We start from the raw sequence: 18,944 nt of genomic DNA on the forward strand, positions 1-18,944 counted from the left end.
GATGTGTTTGGAGGTTTTATTGCAAATTGTGCATTGCTATCTTGGTTTTAATTACCCTCGGCCCGCAGTATATGTGGGCACCTGTCAAAGGTCATTTGGATTTACCAGACCGATTTGAAAACAACATGAAAAAAATGAATGCTTTGAGCCATGACTGAATTTATCCTTATCCTTTCTAAAGGCCGTTATAACCTTGCACTGCCAGTGGTGAGCTGCACCAGCTGTGGCCTAATGTGGTCCCCCTCAGTTAAAGACATCCTGGGTAGTGGATATTGGCCTGGCACCTTAAATTTCTGCACCCTGTTTTCAATGGATGTCTTTCAGTCTTTCTATGACATTAAGAAGGCTGCACCAGGGATGTCACTCAAGGCATTTGTCAAAATGCTGGATGAACGAACAGCCCATTTTGGAAGGGTGAGTTTCTAAATTTGCTAAGTTTAAGGAAATTGTGCAAATCAATGTTTATGATGACTGTCCTTGAATATTCTGTTGTATGTCCTCTATGTAAAAGAATGGCCGAATATCAGCTGATGCCTTCAGTAAAAGTTTCTTGGAGTGGAGTGCTGTAAAGTTTGAGGTGGACAGGATGTGCAAGGAACCATGCTTTAGCTGCCCTGCCTGCACTCCAGACATGCTTGCCGTCTCAGTTGATGGAAACCGCAAGCTTTATCGCTTTCAGTCTAATGCAAGGTACGTTATGCATTGTGTACATAAGTCAAATATGGATTTGTAGAAAAATGTATTTTAATGTTTCTTTTCAAACAACTGTCACTGTGTTCGTTCAGCACTTCAGAGCAGGGGAACTTTGAAGGTGTCTTCATTGAAAAAGATGAGGAAGTTGCTGAGTTTGTGAAATACATCCAGAGACACACAAATCATGTAAGATACACATATATATATTAGTGCTGTTAGCGTTAATCTTGTTAAAATGACGTTAATGCCGTAACCATATACACATACGTGTGTGTGTGTGTGTGTGTGTGTGTGTGTGTGTGTGTGTGTGTGTAGACATATATGGATGGGTCGATATTTTTTTTTTCTCTTGGTGTTGTCGTAATACTATTTACTTTACTTTATCTTAATGTGTACTTAATTTTGTCACCATGTGTATTTAAAAAAAACAACATGATTTTTATTTTGTGTTATCAGTGCTGTCCTGGGGAGATATGAGGTCTTGTGTGACTCGAGGCTAATTCAGCTAATTGTTATGCATTTGTTTTAAAAAGTTTGTCCCTGATAGGGCTTAATCATGTCATGTCTTTTATGTTAAAATCTTTGAGTGTATAGGTCCCGGGGAAAGGGTTGTGCGGATCTTCATCTTGGACTGCAGCAAAGGAGTCGTCCAAAAAGTCCACTGGGAAGTTGGATGAGGAGGGCATGGAAATAGCTGTTTGTCGCCACGGAGTCCTCTTAGCTGCATTGAACATGTTTCGAGGGGAGATCTTTGCTTACCCCCTTTTTCTCCAGAGGAAGTTGGCAGCTAACGTCCCAGGACATATTACGTTCCTTTGCTCCGATGTGGCCTGTAAATATTTCCCCTATTTAACCAAGGTGGCTCAGCAGTGCCCTGAGCTGAGGAACCTCTTGTCAATGCGTCCTTTTCTCTCCATCATGCATGCAAAGGCTCACACTTGGAAATGCGAGGTATACTGCAGCTTGTAGTTTTGGATTAGTTTGAGACATTTTGTTATAAGGTTGAATGAATTCAGCAGTCATGTATTGTGACCTCCTTTCTATAGATCAAATGGGGAGGTGCGTTTCAGGATGGGGCCGGTTCAACAGTTGGAGAAGAGGTGGAACAAGTAAACAGTTTCCTGTCTAGGGCGGCCATCACAACGAAGTACATGTCTAAAGCAGGTGTGTGTCCGTGTCTGAGATTCCACTCAGTCTCCTGCTCATTAATTCTAATTTGTATACTAACTGAAATGCAGGGCGAACAGACATGCTGACCCTCCTGGCTTTGGGGTGGAACAAAAGGAAAGTGGAACAACTGGGCCGCACTTTGAGCCAGCGATATCTAAAGGTCATTTTTTCAACACCCATTTTAATGTGTGTGGTAATGGGGGGAAAACACCAGTACTCTTTTAATGTCAATATGAATGACATTTATGAATGCATTCTTAGATCATAAGGATCCTTAGAGAACAAGTGGAGAGCCTGAATGCGACCAGAAATGAGCTGGGAGTGGATGACGACACACTGCAGCAATGGGTGGCCGATGTGCAGAAATGGGCTGAAGGTGAGTCTCAATATAATGCACTCATGTATAACAATAGGACCCACCATGGCCTCATTAAAGAACTTAGAGTTAAGATCTTTCTGACAGTGTCAACAAACAATGAAAAATAAGCCTTGTAAAAGCAAATTTATGGCAGAGTTGTTGCGTTTCATCAAATTGGATAGAACCTGGGTTGAAATGATGTCGTACTAGTTGGTTTTATAAACCTGAACACCAACATACTTGTTATCTCATGATTATCATGAGATAGCAGCACATGAAGGCTCCAGATGTCTTATAATGAATGTCATCAAGTCAGTGATTACAGAGTCCACTGTAGTTTGGTGACTGTTACTCATCCTGTATTCTGATTAATATTCCTCTCACTTAGAAAGTGATCAAACTGATGGCAGCCTTGGAGCGTTGCAGGCACGAATAGAGGAGCTTGTCGTCATCATCAGAGTGCGAACACAAAGTCTTTACAGACAAAATGGTACGTCCCAGTTTCTTTGAAACGGACCGTTTGATACTTAGTTTGTACAGCTTGTGCAGCTACTTTGTAAACAGAATAAAATCAGATCCAGGTTTGTTTAAGCTGGATGTGATTTGTTCTAGCAAACAAATTGATGAGTGTAGATTAAAATGAAACTATATACATTATGTGAAGGTGTGAATTTTTTATGATTATTTACAGATAGCAACAAGAGGCGACACAGAATTCGCAAGGTCATCTTAGTTGAGAAGAAACGCTTGGCGGCTGTTGTTGACGACTACAACAAGCTCGCTGAACCAACAAAGCAAATCGTATCCAGTGATGCCCTCATGCAGACCGATATTTGGCCCTGGCAGAGCACAAGTGAACGTAAGCTCTTGATTTATAAATATCCTTTTTAAACAAACTCCCAGTATCTGAGCAGTAGTTGAATGTTTTGTTCTTGAATCATAATATGCTACTATGTTTTCCCATCTGATGTTGTTAAACTGTAGCTGCTGCTGACCTCCGGACAAAGAGAAAGGTCTTTGAGAAGGTGATGGCTGTGAGGCGCCTGAGAGAGGAGGAGATGATCCTTTGCAGGGAGATGCGGCATCACTGGACAGTGTTGCGAATGCGTTCTGTGGTGTTGGGGACAATCTCCTCAGACTGTAAGCACTTTATTTATTAATTAATTTTTTGATGAATCGATTGAAAATAAGAGCAGATGCTAAAGTCTTACTGGATCTTTTACCTATATCTAGATTGCTAGCTAACACTGCCTTCTCCCTTTTAAAAAAATGTTTAATTACAGCATCCTAATTCCTTGTGTTTATGAGGTGAGGTTTTTTTTTGTTTTGTTTTTTTTACTTTTCTCATATTTATTTGTTTTGTTCTTTTTACAGCCTCCTTTGTTGGCATGTCGGAGGATGCACAGAAGGGACTCTGTAGCCTGGTTTTAAAAAAACAAAGTGAACTGAAAGCTGAAATGCTCAAAGTAAAGGACGTGTACAAGAGAATCCTCAGCCACCAACCACTCCTGGAAATGGACTCGGAGGAGGAGGAGGACATTCCAGACGATGCCACTGAGAGTGATTTGAGCACTTCTGATGAAGACTGATTGTGTCATCATTGATGTTATGTTTGGTAAAATAAAAAGTTAATCACATCTCTGTTCAATGTGATTTTTCAACAGACATTTTACATTTTGAGAAGAAAAATGGAATTTCCTTGGTGCAGTTGTTTACCCTGAATCATTATTTCCCATCTAATTTAATGACTAGTGTACATGTTCAGATACAATAACATAATTTAATTTATGGGATGCTTTCTGGGCTGCTCAAATTATCACAAAATTTAAAAGCACCAGACAGCACACTCACAAGTAAATTTTTTGTTCAGTGTTTTGTTGAAGAAATCAACAAGTACAATTGAGATGTTTGCTGTAGTGGTGTGTTTGTTAAGAAGCATGCCAGCACACTGGTGAACTGACAGTCCCAGAATGCACCCAAACCATTGACTCGCCCCAGAGCAAATGAAATTGCTTATCTAGAAAGACAACCGTCATCAAAGAAGAAGTAAAAGAGTAGGAAACAAATGGTAAGGGAAGGTACTGTGAGGTAGGAAAGAAAGGCCAGAGCTGTGCAAAATGACCTCCAGCAGGCCACAAATGTGTACGTCTGCTCAAACGGTCAGAAATGGACTCCATGAGGGTGGTATGAGGGCCCGACGTCCACAGGTGGGGTTGTGCTTACAGCCCAACACCGTGCCGGATGTTTGGCATTTGCCAGACAACACAAAGATTGGCAACTTTGCCACTGGCGCCCTGTGCTCCTCACAGATGAAAGCAGGTTCACACTGAGCACTTGTGACAGTCTGGAGACGCCGTGGAGAACCTTCTGCTTCCTGCAACATCCTCCAGCATGAGTTTGGCAGTGGGTCAGTTTTGGTGTGGGGTGGCATTTCTTTGGGGAGCTGCACAGCCCTCCATGTGTTCGGCAGAGGTAGCCTGACTGCCATTAGGTACTGAGATGAGATCCTCAGACCCCTTGTGAGACCATATGCTGGTGCGGTTGGCCCCGGGTTCCTCCTAATGCAAGACAATCCTAGACCTCATGTGGCTGGAGTGTGTCAGCAGTTCCTGCAAGACGAAGGCATTGATGCTGTGGACTGGCCCGCCCATTCCCCAGAACTGAATCCAATTGAGGACATCTGGGACATCATGTCTCGCTCCATCCACCAACTGCACCACAAAATGTCAAGGAGTGGGCAGATGCTTTAGTCCTGGAGTCTGGGAGGAGATCCATCAGGAGAGCATCTGCCACTTCATCAGGAGCATGCCCAGGTGTTGTAGGGAGGTCATACAGGCATGTGGAGGCCACACAGACTAGTGAGCCTCATTTTGACATGTTTTGAGGACATTACATAAAACCAGATTAATGATTCTGTATTGCATTGATCAAGGAACCAACCCAATAGGAGCTAAAGGAATCCTCTTGACATTACTTCACTCAGTAAGTTTATACTATGTTTAATGTGCATTTTCTTCATCAGTTTAGAACATAACATGTTAGCGCTCCCTGGTCCTTTTTGGAGACAGATCCTGAGACAGCAGGCAGCTATGGAGAACTCGTGTCAGCTGTGGTATTTAAGGAATACTTTGATTTAATATTGATTTCATGACAACTATCCTCAGGCACATATTCCTGGATATATATAATGACATAAGTAAACTTCCATTTTAGAATCATTGCCTTCTTTGATCTGAGTTATTGCCTCAGACTTTGGCCCTGTGTCCCCAAAAGTATAGAAAATCCATGACACTGAGTAAGAGGCCTTTATCATGTTATAAGTGAGAGAGTTTGGTGTAACAGTGGTTGAACATGCCAAATCAATCCACAACATACTGCCATTCCCCAGCTGTAACCTGCATATGCATCAAACCAAAATCCAGTATCATAGCCACAAAAAAGACATAAAGATGAGGTTAATAGGGTTGTCTCATTTTGCCAGATAGCTTCATCCCAAAAAAGATAAACATTCTTCAAAAACAAAAGTTTGTGAATATTTGCTGTATTGCCAGGCCTAAACCAACCTGTTAAACTTATCAAATTATTGTCATAGATACGAACCTATTGATTGAAACAGAATAATCCATTGAAGCCTCCATCATCATCCACAATCACTGTTACTGTTCAGATTATTTTATCTCTGTTTTCCTCTAGAATGTTTTGAAAATCAGCATTTGATCAACAGACTTTTTAAAAGTTTATTTTGATCCTATTGTTTACGTGTGTAATTGCATTTTTATTGAAATTATGACAGGAAAACCCTCAATCAAATTGTATCTTTGATATCTATAATATTAACAATAATGTTACATATGTAATATGTACACAATAATATTGTGCAAACAAACAAGAAAAATAGCAAAAAAAGTCAATTTTTTTTAATACCCTGTATATAAAGACCACATATGACCACAACTCCAAATGTGCAATTGTCACTGCATCTAAACATGACATATTACAAAAAGGTAGAAACATATAATATACAATATGTTCTGAAGCTGGTACTGGTGCAGTTAACTTCACTTTAGGCTCCCATACACAGTAGGTGTTACTTACTATACGTGCAGTGCAGTATTACTTTACCTTGTAATATGTTATAATAAGCAAGTCACTTCTATATTTATGAGGATGTAGACAATAATGTTGGCTGATATGTAAAACTATGAGATGTCGAGTGCAGGGAAGATATTATTGATCGATCAGATTCATGAATGTGTTAGGTACTTAAGCCACAATTAGAGAGTGAAACAGAGACTGACACTGGTTGAAATGTATAGTAAATATTTTATTTTGAACTTTTATGCTGAACTACAAGCTGTGAACTGTGCGATCTCTGCGACCTGTGGTGCCTGGTTTACTGTGTGTAAAACTGCGCAGGTTCCCATGTGTCATCCCACACTTTGCCACTGTCAGGAGAAAAACATAACAAACAACAACGACAACCACACACAAAATAGGACAATTTAGGTTGTGACATATGACAATTTTTTAGGATGAAATATCTTCTATATTCATGTCATGCTTTATACACCTTCATTGTAATATAAATTAATCAAATCAAGTCAGAGAGTATTAATATATGTAGTAGATGTCAAGCAGGACCACAGCAGCAGCCACGATCCATTGGAACCTGCTGGATGAGAGAGCACAGAAACTCCAGGGAAGAAGTTTAGTTAGTAACATGCATGAACTGCATTACTGAGACATGTATGTTTACAGATGGTGGTGAGGGAGAGGGGGAGAGTTTTCAGTAAAAGGAGACGTGACTGCATCTTCAACCAATACTGAGCCTGCATAACCCTGAAAGAGACAGAGAGAGGGGGGGGACACTAACCCCCAGCAGTCTGGTCCTATTACAGCATAACTAAGGGCTGAGCTGAACCAGCCCTAACTATAAGCTCTATAAAGAAGTAAAGTCTTATGCCTACTCTTAAAAGTGTTGACCATGTCCACCTCCAAAACTCATAATGGACTTTGGAGGTGGACAGCTATCAAGCTCCTCACAGAAGAGGAGCTCGATAGCTAAAAGCTCCCAATTTACTCTAGTCCAAATACATGAATTCAAATTGAGTTGATAACTATTTATCAACAATATGAATGTCTGTTCCCGTCCAACAAAGTTGTTACTACATACCATGTTGAGCAAGGCTTCCACTTGACTTTAACTTCTTCTTTTTCCTGAAAAACATGATATAAACAAACAATTAATTAAGAAAGACATGCAAGTTGCATACAAAAAGGAGCTTATAAACATTTGTGTACTATTGAATGGCTCAATATATTATACAATTAGTTTACAAAAACATAAGAACCACTACAATGCTTGTACTGCCAGCATCGAGTGCATGTCAGCAAAGCAACACTGCTTACATTGTGGCTCACAAGCAAAACTAACTGAAGCAGATGTTACTGAATGGGAAGGAGCACCTCCACATCAATCACTCCTTCTGAGCATGATGTCAGGAGGACTTTAAAGAACGTAAACATCAGGAAGGCAGCACGACCAGGTCGTATCAGGTGGTCTGTTCTTATTTAATGTCCTATTTGGAGTGAAATCCTGACTCAGTGGCTGAATTAGTGTAGATTCATCAAATACAAAAGCTTATGGATATTCAGTCAGGCACAGTTCAAATCCGGGAAGTCCAAAGACGCAAACAAATCTGCACAACAGCAGGCTAAATTACTTACATTTACAACTCTCCTGTCTACTATCTCTTCATATTTGAAAATCTTCTGTGTACGGTGTTTTCGGCATTCTGAAAAATAACAAATGAAATATTTACATGAGTTCTGTAAAACTGGAAAAAATGCAAAAATTAAGAAAAAGAAATCTTAACAAACTTAACGAACCTGTCATGTGTTTCGTACATTTACAATACCATAACGTCTAACCTTTCCTTGTCCTTTTTTTGTTTGGGACATCCGAGGTGTACACCGTAGAAATTGAGGGAGATGCAGGATGTGGAGATGGAGAGGAGAATGCAGGAGAAGCAGAGATGAAGAGGAGGATGCAGGAGGAAGCAGAGATGGAGAGGAGGATGCAGGAGGAAGCAGAGACAGAGAGGAATATGCAGGAGGAAGCAGAGATGGAGAGGAGGATGCAGGAGGAAGCAGAGATGAAGAGGAGGATGCAGGAGGCTGACAGAGGGAAGATGTTGGTACAGGCTCTAAATGAAGAATAAATTCCTCGTTTAGAGCCTCTGGGTCTGGGACTGGTCCAGCATCGACACTGTCAGCAGAGGATGGTCCAGCTGCTGGTGTAGAACTTTTAGCAGGAGGTGAAGCTTGTAATTCTGAAAAATTTTAAATATTAAACATTCATTAAAATGGGTTGAAAAAATGTACAGTACACATAAACACATAATAAGTAGTGATTTGCATGTTTTCAGTTAAGTTTTTACTAAAGATACAACTGGTAAATATTGGCATCAAATAAGTCATCTCGCACACTCACTGACCCAAATAATTCAGTACAAGTGCCCTCTAGGGTAGTGTGACATCTGTAGTGCTTTTCTACATTGTACATTAAAAAATTAATGAGTGTGACTATAAATCCAGATAGATAATGACTTTTTCCTCGGATGACACTACTTTCCTGACTTTGTAGTGAATAACATTTGACACTTCAAGCTAGTACTGTGACTTAGGAGTTTTGTACAATGGTGATGCTAACTACCTCAGGGAGGTAATCAGGTAACCTCTTAAGAAGTATATAAGTTATTTAAGAATCTTGGTGTTCATATTGGTAACATTATATAACATTTGTTATACTAGAAAGTCTCGAAGAGAATTATCAGGTCTGGTTTTCGTGAAGATTTTTAAAATTACATTTGTATATACATGAGTGTGAAAGACCATACTATACACACACACATACAAAATTGTTCAGGTGGGTAACACCAGAGGTTCAGTATGGCTAGCTTTGGTGATGTGACCGACACATGGGGAGGTAATAAGGCAGATATAACACTATTTTCATGTTAGCAACAGGACATGTAGGGCAGCTGTCACCTCACAGCAAGAAGGTTACTGGTCTGAACCTTGGCTGAATAATAGAATAGAACAGAATAGAGTAGAGTAGAATAGAATAGCTGGTGACTGTTAACTATCCTCATCCTCACCATCTTGTTTGTCTCTATGTACCCCGTGATGATCTGCCTTCTTATCTAGGGTGTACCATGAGTATCACCCAAAGTATCGGCCCTTACGGTCAAACTGTCCAAGAAACAGAATTGGTTGGTAGCCCAGGGCATGTAGCTTTGAAACCTGCAAGAACAACAAAGAAAAACATGCAGCCAGTCTTTCATGTAAGCAAATTGATGTATAACAAACCTTTAAGTTTCACATCTTTGTTGTTTTATTGTTGTCGATAGTTAAAAAGTATTTATGGTGACCAAACCTGTAAATGTATGATAAAATCCATCTTGAAATGTTTTGTCTCTCAGTTAATAGCCGATTAAATTAAAAATCAGAAGTAGCTTGAATAAAAATAGTTTTTAACAAGTTTTTTCTAGTTGGATGTCTTTAGTGTGATGATGTTATTCTGATGTGAATAACATTTTTATTTATGCTCTTTTATAAATTAATATTTTATGTGTATATACATGTCTTGTTAGTTTCTTACTTCATGATATACAAGAAAACATTGATAACTGTGATTAATAAAGAATTGTCTACCAGACCAACCACTTATTAGATCAGAACTTTTAAACTTACTGACAACTGGGCTGAATTAACCACCCTGCTCGCATTTCTGTTTTTTTTTTAACAGAGGCAGCCCAGTTACTGTTTTTAAACTGTTCCTGTTTTTTTTTCAATCCCTCCTTTACGTTCAGGCTGCCCAGGCATCCACTGCATGTCTTCCTGTTGCAGGTGTTTGGGGCCTGACAGGAAGGGCATGGTTTGGTTTTTGGCTTTGTCATTTCTGCAAATGAAAATGGAACATGTAGGGATTATTTCAGGTCTGTTTTGGTGAAACGATTACAAAAATAATTTATGACCAAAGAAATAACTTATATTACGAGGCAGTATTACACCATATTTAGAAAAAAAAATCAATTATGAGATTAAAGTCATTAATATTGAGTTAATTACGTGAATAGGGTTAAAAAAAAACCTGAATTGATTACAGAAAAGATACATTGCTAAAATAGAGCAGTACTAACATTAGCTGGGTGGCCAAGCAAGTGTCTTACACATGAGAATACATCACAAAAAAAATTAAATAAACTTTTGCAGAAGTAGTTCTCTTGGTACACAGACTGCTCTGTGAAAACATTTCAAGTTTAATATCAGTTTAATATCACTGAAATTAATATTTCAGTGAACATGCAAATTACCCACAGTTTATCACAACTTACTTAGCTAGGATCTGCCTCGTGTCCACTCGAAAACTTCGCTGCAGGACCGTGAGTTGAAAGATACATTTACTACGACTCCCAAGATGCATTGCAGTAAAAACCATCCAATCGCCTTGCTTAAGATCTGTTGACGTGTCGCTAAAGGCGCGCTGTAGATAAATATTGCAATTTGTAAAAAAAAAATACTAAAATTTGCAATTTTTAATTACATAATTAAACACTGGGCCAGTTTAATTTCGTATTATCGCTGGTTATTATTTTAGAGTAAATAAAGGAATAACGGGTAGCACCAAGCTGTTGTTATCTTCATTTCCATAGCGATGGCGGTTGAGGATTATGGGTAGTGTGCAGTTACGGGATTAGTGCGTCTGCGTAAATTGGTCTGATTGGTTGGAGCCGAGCGCATCCAAAACTAACAAGAGTGGTGAATGAATCTATAAATGTGTTTTACGTGTGAAATGAAAATAATAAACCTAACAAAGGATTATGTACGTTAAATCTGCGCACTTTCAGATCGTGAATCAGTTTGGAAAACACTGTGTGATGGCCACAACATGAAGCGATTTTATTGTTGAATTATCAGTGATACTTTCACGTGTTTTTGTTGAGAAATGTTAACGATGTCATTAAAAGAAAGCATTAAATTAGGGAGAAAAACCCGTTCGCGGAGAGGGTCCCCGGTTCTCCAGTTAGATTGTGCTTCACGGCGTCATGTTTCGCCGTGACGGGGTTATTACTGGAGTAAATGGATGGCTGGAGCCTCTGCTCGAAGCGTCTCTGATCGCCGCGAGCGGGTTCATATTGGAATGAATTGACAACCCACAGCGTAACATAAAAACGTGGAAGGGTACCTTAGGCGTCAGCATGAGAAGTTAAGGGACGTGACAAATCGTCATTATTTTACGCGTCGGGAGTGAGAACGGGTTGTATGTTGGGGTCGGCTTCATCCTCTGTGGCCCCTCTGTGTTGGGGTGTGCCGCAGGGATCTTGGGCCACTTTTATTTTTGCTAAATCTTCTCCCTCTTGACGTGATTTTCCGAAAACACAAAGTGCCATTTCATTTATATTCTAATGACTGCCAGCCTTATTTACCTTTTAGTCATGTGGATACCCTCCCAATTTGACCTCTCCTTGACTGTCTTAGTGATGATAAGTCATGGATGGCTAAATTTTTTTTTTAAATTTTAACAATTGCAAAAGCGATTTTATTTGGCACAAATCGATTTTCCGACCCTCCAGATGTTGATTTCGCTGTTCTGACCCTTCATTTGAAAAATTTGATCACAACTCTTGGAGTAAAGATTGATTCTGCACTTACCTTTGATGACCACGTGAATGGGGTGGTAAAGCTGAGCTCCTCCGGCAGCAGCGCTGGCTCCACCGGCAGCGGCGCTGGCTTCTCCTGCTCGCTGAGCTGCAGCGGTGCTGGCTCCTCAGCTGGTGGCTCGCTGAGCTGCAGCGGTGCAGGCTCCTCAGCTGGTGGCTCGCTGAGCTACTCCAGCTCCGGCTCCGGCTCGCTGAGCTGCTCCAGCTCCGGCTCGCTGAGCTGCTCCTCGGCTGGCAGCGCGAGCTCCTCCGGCTCGCTGAGCTGCTCCTCGGCTGGCAGCGCGAGCTCCTCCAGCTCGGGCCGAGCAGGTCCGGGTGGCGTTGTAGCAGGTGGCACTGCTACAGATGGTGAAGAAGTGAGCAGTGTGGAGATTGCTGAATGAGGCAACGCTAGCTACTGTTGGCTGCCTTACAGCAGCGTCGGCGGTGTCACCACCCACTGTAAACAAAGAAGCAGATGAGGTGAGAAATGAAAAAGTGTCCTTATTACTCACCACAGCCGGCTCTTGAGATGTCCGGGAAGTCGACTGCGGTGAGGAACGTGAGGCGCGAACGTCGTTTCCGGGTAGACGTCGGGGCCGGCGTGTCAGGCTGTGCATCCACCAGCTGACCGGGCTGGTGAGCAACCTGATTAGGAGAGTGGAGGTGGAGAGTTGAGAGCAGGAAGTCCTGGACTACTGAATTAAGGGAGTACACCAGCCAGGGGAATTTATCCCATTTACCACATCACCCTAATTTATCCCATTAAGTTTTACTTTCATGTGACACTAATAGCTAAAATATAACAAAGACCAAGCTCTTAGAGAGCACCTCACGTTTGTGGCGGGCTGTGAACTGTCCTCCCTTAAGTATTACCCCCTTTTTAAGTAGAATCCAAGTTTAAATCCACTTCTGACTTCCCTCACTGCTCACGGTAGAATCCAAACAGATATAATTAACTTTTTCTGGTAAAAGGTCCTACATTACTTTTGTCACTCTTTGGAAAATGCCTCTATAACGTTAACCTGTTTCCTCTTTAAAAATTGACTCCGGTTCTTTTAATCTCCTACACAACAAACTTTCTGAAACTGTGTGATTCTCTGTTCTTCTTTTGGGTGCCCCTTTCTTCTAGTTCCGTTCGGTCTGGTCCTTCCTGTATTCTTGCCAACCGCTCCGTGATTTTCGCTATGGTCCGGAAATCTCCTGTAAAGGATCAACAAAACACCTCTCCCTGCTATGCCTCCATAATTATGTTCATCAATTGTTCTCTTAATTATTTAAACTTGGTTCAACCTATCATGTTCTAGGGTCTATCATTTATACATATATATAATCTTCAATTTTATTTATTTGGGTAAACAACACTTTTGACAACCTTTGACACCCTTTTAATAAGCTCTCTTCTTCTCTTATCTGATCATCTCGAGCACATCTTGTACAAAACTGTTATTTTGCAGGCACACATACAGTTACAAGCTCAACCACATTTTGCCCTATACACTCTCAGAAATAGAGGTACGAGAGAAGAACATTTTTGTACCTATAGGTACATTTTTTTAAAATGTTCCCTTAAAAGTACAATACTGGTCTTTAAAAGTCCAGAAACGCCCCTTTAAAGGTACAATTTGAAATAAAGTACAAATCTGTACCATTTTGACCTGTACTGCAGTGACAGTGGCAGAATGTGGTAATGGGTCAGCATGGGAAAATCTGGATGGGCCTGGTTAATTGTAAAATTCATATGAGATGTGAGTGTGCTCATAAAAGCTACATGTTATAATCAAATCTGTTGGTCCTCTCCTCTCTACGTAAATTATCCTATGATGCAAAGAATATCTGTAACCTACCTTTGTGTAAGTTATGTTAAATTATATTAAAAAACACACACACACAATGACATGCAGGCACAACCAAATGATGTTAAAAAAAAAACTGGTCCATTTCCATTTTATTAAGTTCCAGTTATAATTTTTTAATGTTTTAAATCTTTCAAAAACGTGAAATCATTTTACTGTTATGTTTGGCCATTTACTTTTTTGCTTTTACTACATCCTAGAATTGTTCATTAATTGTGATGTTTTTATGGAATTTGCAACATCAAGTTAAACCGAGGTTCTTTGGAAGTTAAAATGTCAAGCAGATTTTTATGTTACGGTGACTACATTTTGTAAGTTACAAATATAGTTCGCCAAGACAGCATAACGGTTTCTAAACAACTGCGCATTAATACCACAATGTTGTATTTTCATGTGTCAAGTTCGCAACGCGCATTAATCCCAAAGGCCGAAAAGGCAGCAGCGATGAGTGCTCCGCCTCCGCGCTGACTAGCGTTGACGCAGAAAATGACTCTCAGGGGGTTATCCACGGAGGAGCTCCTTAAAAGGTTGATGGAAGAAGGCATTGATGTGTCAGACGACGAGGCGCAAAGATTTAGAGGTAAGTCGGGTGTGATTTTGTGTTTTTATAAAAATTACAACGTGTAATTTTACAGTAGAGTTAGCAAAAGTCCGAAGAGCTAGATTTAACATGGGCGAAAGATAGCAGTTAGCTAAGTTTTAAACAAAGAAAGGTACAAATGTGGACTATTTAGACTGTTGGTGGAATGTTCAACGTCTGTCTGCCTGCGGTATTCGAGTGTTTTATCAATAAATAGTGACGAACCGTGTACAACAATGTAAAAAAAATCAATAATTTCTCAAAACATGCTAGTATGTAAATATAGCTATTAACAAAATCGTTTTCTAAGCAAAATTTATCGCATCTAACTTGTTTCCCGCTCAAAGGGATTTTAAACAATGGAAGGTACACATTTGTACCATTCCACCTACTTAGTCGGATTTTCGAATATGAGAGCTGTAAGCTCTGCGCAGGGACACTTACTTACATTTTTATATTACCAGTTAATTTATATTAACAATTAATCAAGAGAATTAATTGTAACTTCCTTTTGGGGAATATAGACAGATTCACAATGATAGCTTATTATCGTTATTATTATTATTATTATTATTATTATTATTATTATTATTATGTATTGACCATAATGTCACCTTAAAACTAAATTTGAAAATGGTTTTATTTTTATTTCATACTGTACTTTATATTTCAGATAACGATTTAGATGGAGAGACGGTAGACTGTGGACTCACTGAGACCATGGTTGCATATCTTTTTGACAAGTCTTTCAAAAAGCAGCTGAAGTTCAGAGACTTCACAAACCGCTACAAGGAAGTCATCATCACTTTACAACCGGTCGACCCATTTGAAGGTACAGTTGAAGGTCCAGTGTCCCAAGCAAACCAGAGGTAGGTTGTGATAAATGTCTAAATTTGCATATGCATTTAAGTGCTTGCAAAATGGCTAGTTAATGCTGTTTTCCTACTGTATTGCAGTTCTATACCTTCTTGCCGTAGACTGCCTGCAGTTATTTCCATTCCAAAATTCCCACAAGATGTCCAGAGTCGCTTGGATCTCAAAGAACCAGTCCAGAAAGAACAGAAGTACCGAAACAAAATAATTGGGAGTCTTTATGAAATGCTGTCACAGTACACAATGTAAGGGTTCCTTTCTGAATAATTACATTAATTTCTTAATATTAATATTGCTGTTGTAAGAGAGGCAGAGAACAAATGCTTAGCCCATCTGCCTCCCAATCTGGAGACCAGCGTTCGAGTCTGGTGTGACACACGGTTCCAATGAACTGGCAATAGTGGTAAAACCATACATCCTGTGTCTCCAGACCTTGTCTGGACTATGATAGCCAAAGTGTTCATTTTCGAATTTGCTCAAGAGTAAATTAATAATTCAGGACTGCAGTCAATTAATTAATGAAGTTTGGGAGAGGTGTGGCTGTTTGTCCACGCCCATTTTAAAAAAATTAAAATCAACTTTAGCTACATTGATTTGACATTGGTCTACAACATACTATTTACGGTAATAACAATATGATTAGAAGAATTGAAGAACAGAAAAGCCCCCAGGAAAGGATAAGAGTAATCAGTGTACTGTGGGTTGTTTTTCTTATGTTTGAAACAGGTACCCAACCCACTCAGACTACATCCAGGTCATCAAAGCCCTGATTGTGAAGTATCCTTTCTCAAGAGATGTACACGGAAATGGTTATGTGAGTACCTCTCCTTTTTTGTTTCTTTTATAGATTATATTAATATAAAGTAACCATAATTAACTACTTATATACATTTGAAACAACTAGGACACCTGGCACAGCCAACTCAAGAGAAAGTTCAAAGCAGAACGGGCTCCCCTAATCAGCAACGAAGAAGTGAACCGGGTTAAAGAAAAGTTTGGACGCACGCAGAAACATCGGACCACAGAGGAATCCAGCAGCTCCTGTCTGAAGAGACTGAAGCCCTCTCTCGTAAGTCCTCACACCCTCAGCCTCTAAGAGCTAAGGTAACATATGTAGTCTTATTATGTTCACTGTAAAGCTAAAAGTAAACATTAATTGAAAGAAACATGTTAACAGATAACATTAACATAGAAAAAGGAACTTCACAGTTGATTTAACAAAAGTCAGCTCAACTTGCAATTCCTATTCAACATTTTTGCATTTTTTTCAAAGCATTTGGTGTACAAATTACCGCATTTCGAGTAACATTAACTTATCAGAGTTTACTTATGATAATACTGATATCTGCTTTGACAAAGGATTCGTGCTTTGTGGGGGAAGATGCAGCCTCCGTTGATGCTCATATCAAGGTGCTAAATGATCAGCACAAGAAGCTACATCCTGACACAGCACTGGTGAAAGACCGCATGACAAAAACCTTTGCATGGAGACGTCGAGAGGTAGCTGAAGGAATGTGTACTGTGGACCTATTAAAGAGATATCCATTCCTGGGGACATCTGCAGGGGTAAGAATTGTTAAGATGATTGGGGAAACAGCTAATGATTTTTTTGTCTCTAAATCTGATTATTATTTTCTGTACTAACTGATTAATCAATCTGTTCATTATCTTTAGAATTTTTGTTCAAGGGTTAAAGCACTTTACATTTATCTCCAGTCTGTGTCTTTAAACATGTCAAAAGTTTAAATCCTCAATGTAAAATGTCATTCTTTTGTCTATTCTGCTCTTTTCATTTCCAGTTGTGTGATGAGGTTGATTTAATGCATCCCTGCCAAGACAACATCTGTCGCCGCTTTAGCGAAAACTTCACTGCTGTTCTTCAAAATGTTCTTCAAATGACCAAGGATTTGCCACTGAAGAAGGTCTACATGGAGGCAAGAGAGAATGCACTGGCTGAAGACATTACAGGTGCTAATTTGACCTCATACAAATAGTAAATTTTGTGACAATTCATTTGCTCTCTCTTCCAAAGATAATTGATGTACCATAGTGCCATGTCAAGAGCATGTTAATGGGAATTTGCATGCTATCAAAATCTAATGAAGTGTATTTGCATCTGTATGACCTAGGAATTGACTTCAAGGGGGCACTTCTCCTCTTGCCATCCATCTTCAAGGAGAAGATAGAAGATTTCATCATCCTTGGAGAGGTAAATGCATGATGCAATGCATAGCCTTTGGCCACAAGTTTCATTTTCTGTGTTTTGTTGGCATGGAGCTGAATTCAGCTGCGGTTCAGCATCACAGCTAAGCTAATGTAGGGGAAACACTGCTGTTAATCCACAGTGCTGCTGTGCTCTTGGGTTTTGTCTGGTGTTTATATAGATAGATAGACCTTTATTGTCCCCTTAGGGAAATTCTTCTTCACAGGTACTGTCACTGTCAGGGGTGATTGCTTTTGCCCTTGAATATTATGTCAAACTTTAGCAGCTTATCAAACACTACCACAACAGTCATTGGTCAAGAAGCTTTTTGTTTGGAGTAGGGGCCATGTTTACAGGTTATCAGAATAGACAGTTTTGTTTTGCAGCAAAAAAAAGAAGGTAATTTGAGGAATCTGTTGAAAATCCACTTGGCACATATTGCTTAAACATACTGTATACTAATGTTTTTCTTCCTCTTCTGCAGAATACTCCCATGAGTCCATACCCAACCATTCGAATGAAGGATAAGAGTTGGACAACTGCCCTCTCAAGACAGTGTCGCTGTGTTGTCACAGTTGAAGGAGTGGATGTTTGCTCATGCTGCTCGCTGGATGAGGCCTACATCTCAGCATTCTCCACCTTCTTCGTGTTCAACATGACCTACCCTGCATACTTCAAGAAAACACTTGTCTTTCTTCAGAACTGCATTGTCAACATAGGAGACCTGGGAGACAAACCCCTGCCAGTAAGTGTCACCAGGGTACTTAACCAACTCTATTAAATATGCCCCCACTCCACAAATGTTCAAAATGTTCAAAAAGGGCATTTACTCTGAGGAAGATGATTACACATGTTGGGTTAGTACACGCACATGAGCCTCATTTCGGCATCACTTGTGGAATAAATGACTGCCAGGCAGCTTTTTCCAAGTATCACTCTTTTCAACGCCATGTGTGATCCGTCAAAACATTGTGTTCAGGTGTTTAATGTCTTTATGTGATTGTTTACTTTTTTTAAATGAATGTATTTTTCTTGACATGTCCTATGGCAATATACGAATGTAATCAAGGATGTATTCCTGTGGTTGTTTAAATGCTTTGATGTGATTCTATTATTGAAAATAAATGGTTAAATAACCAAATATTTTGGACTATTGGGGTACATTTTTGTCTCTTTAGGTACGAAATAGGTTGTCGCTGGGGGGGTACCCTCATAGGTACCCTATTGTACCCTTTTCAAGGGAACATTTCTGTACTATAGTTTGAAGGTACATTTATGTCTTAGGAAAGTACATGATTGTACTTCAGATGGTACAACTTCATAAGGTACAAAAATGTACCAAGCCTAAAGGGTACAGAAATGTCCTTCAAAAAGGAACACCCCCAGCGACAAGCATTTGTACCCTTTTTGGTACACTTTGGCACCCCTATTTCTGAGAGTGTATGGCTGTCTCAGCCTCCAGATGTTTCCTGTCGACCTATTCAGGGCATGCCTATTTTCACACCTT

General features: G+C 39.8%; 2 protein-coding genes and 1 long non-coding RNA gene across 3 annotated transcripts; 2 read left to right on the forward strand and 1 right to left on the reverse strand.

Moving 5' to 3' along the window:
- The first annotated feature begins 216 nt into the window (after positions 1–216).
- On the forward strand, positions 217–3,852 carry LOC147337456 (uncharacterized). Its single transcript, XM_086262592.1, has 11 exons — positions 217–414; positions 512–690; positions 786–879; positions 1,288–1,644; positions 1,740–1,857; positions 1,932–2,023; positions 2,125–2,239; positions 2,610–2,711; positions 2,913–3,080; positions 3,206–3,361; positions 3,596–3,852. Exons 1-11 carry the CDS (start codon positions 232–234, stop codon positions 3,808–3,810), a joined length of 1,779 nt encoding a protein of 592 aa, XP_086118718.1. The 5' UTR covers positions 217–231; the 3' UTR covers positions 3,811–3,852.
- A 2,660-nt stretch (positions 3,853–6,512) lies between these two features.
- LOC147337457 (uncharacterized) lies at positions 6,513–8,238 on the reverse strand. The gene is made up of 4 exons (XR_015124788.1): positions 8,153–8,238; positions 7,949–8,016; positions 7,395–7,438; positions 6,513–6,666 (listed from the first exon to the last, which is right to left on the reverse strand). It is a non-coding gene; the product is annotated as an uncharacterized LOC147337457 (long non-coding RNA).
- Positions 8,239–14,267: 6,029 nt separating this feature from the next.
- LOC147337458 (sterile alpha motif domain-containing protein 3-like) lies at positions 14,268–18,277 on the forward strand. The gene is made up of 9 exons (XM_086308628.1): positions 14,268–14,361; positions 15,035–15,212; positions 15,318–15,479; positions 15,961–16,048; positions 16,139–16,303; positions 16,594–16,800; positions 17,034–17,202; positions 17,364–17,443; positions 17,922–18,277. Exons 1-9 carry the CDS (start codon positions 14,268–14,270, stop codon positions 18,216–18,218), a joined length of 1,440 nt encoding a protein of 479 aa, XP_086164754.1. The 3' UTR covers positions 18,219–18,277.
- Positions 18,278–18,944: the final 667 nt, after the last annotated feature.

The sequence above is a fragment of the Aulonocara sp. 'chitande type north' Nkhata Bay genome, linkage group LG2 (genome assembly GCF_057382095.1).
Source record: "Aulonocara sp. 'chitande type north' Nkhata Bay isolate Kocher_YH1m ecotype deep benthic linkage group LG2, A_spYH_male_GT1.1, whole genome shotgun sequence".
In the NCBI taxonomy this organism is placed as follows: domain Eukaryota; kingdom Metazoa; phylum Chordata; class Actinopteri; order Cichliformes; family Cichlidae; genus Aulonocara; species Aulonocara sp. 'chitande type north' Nkhata Bay.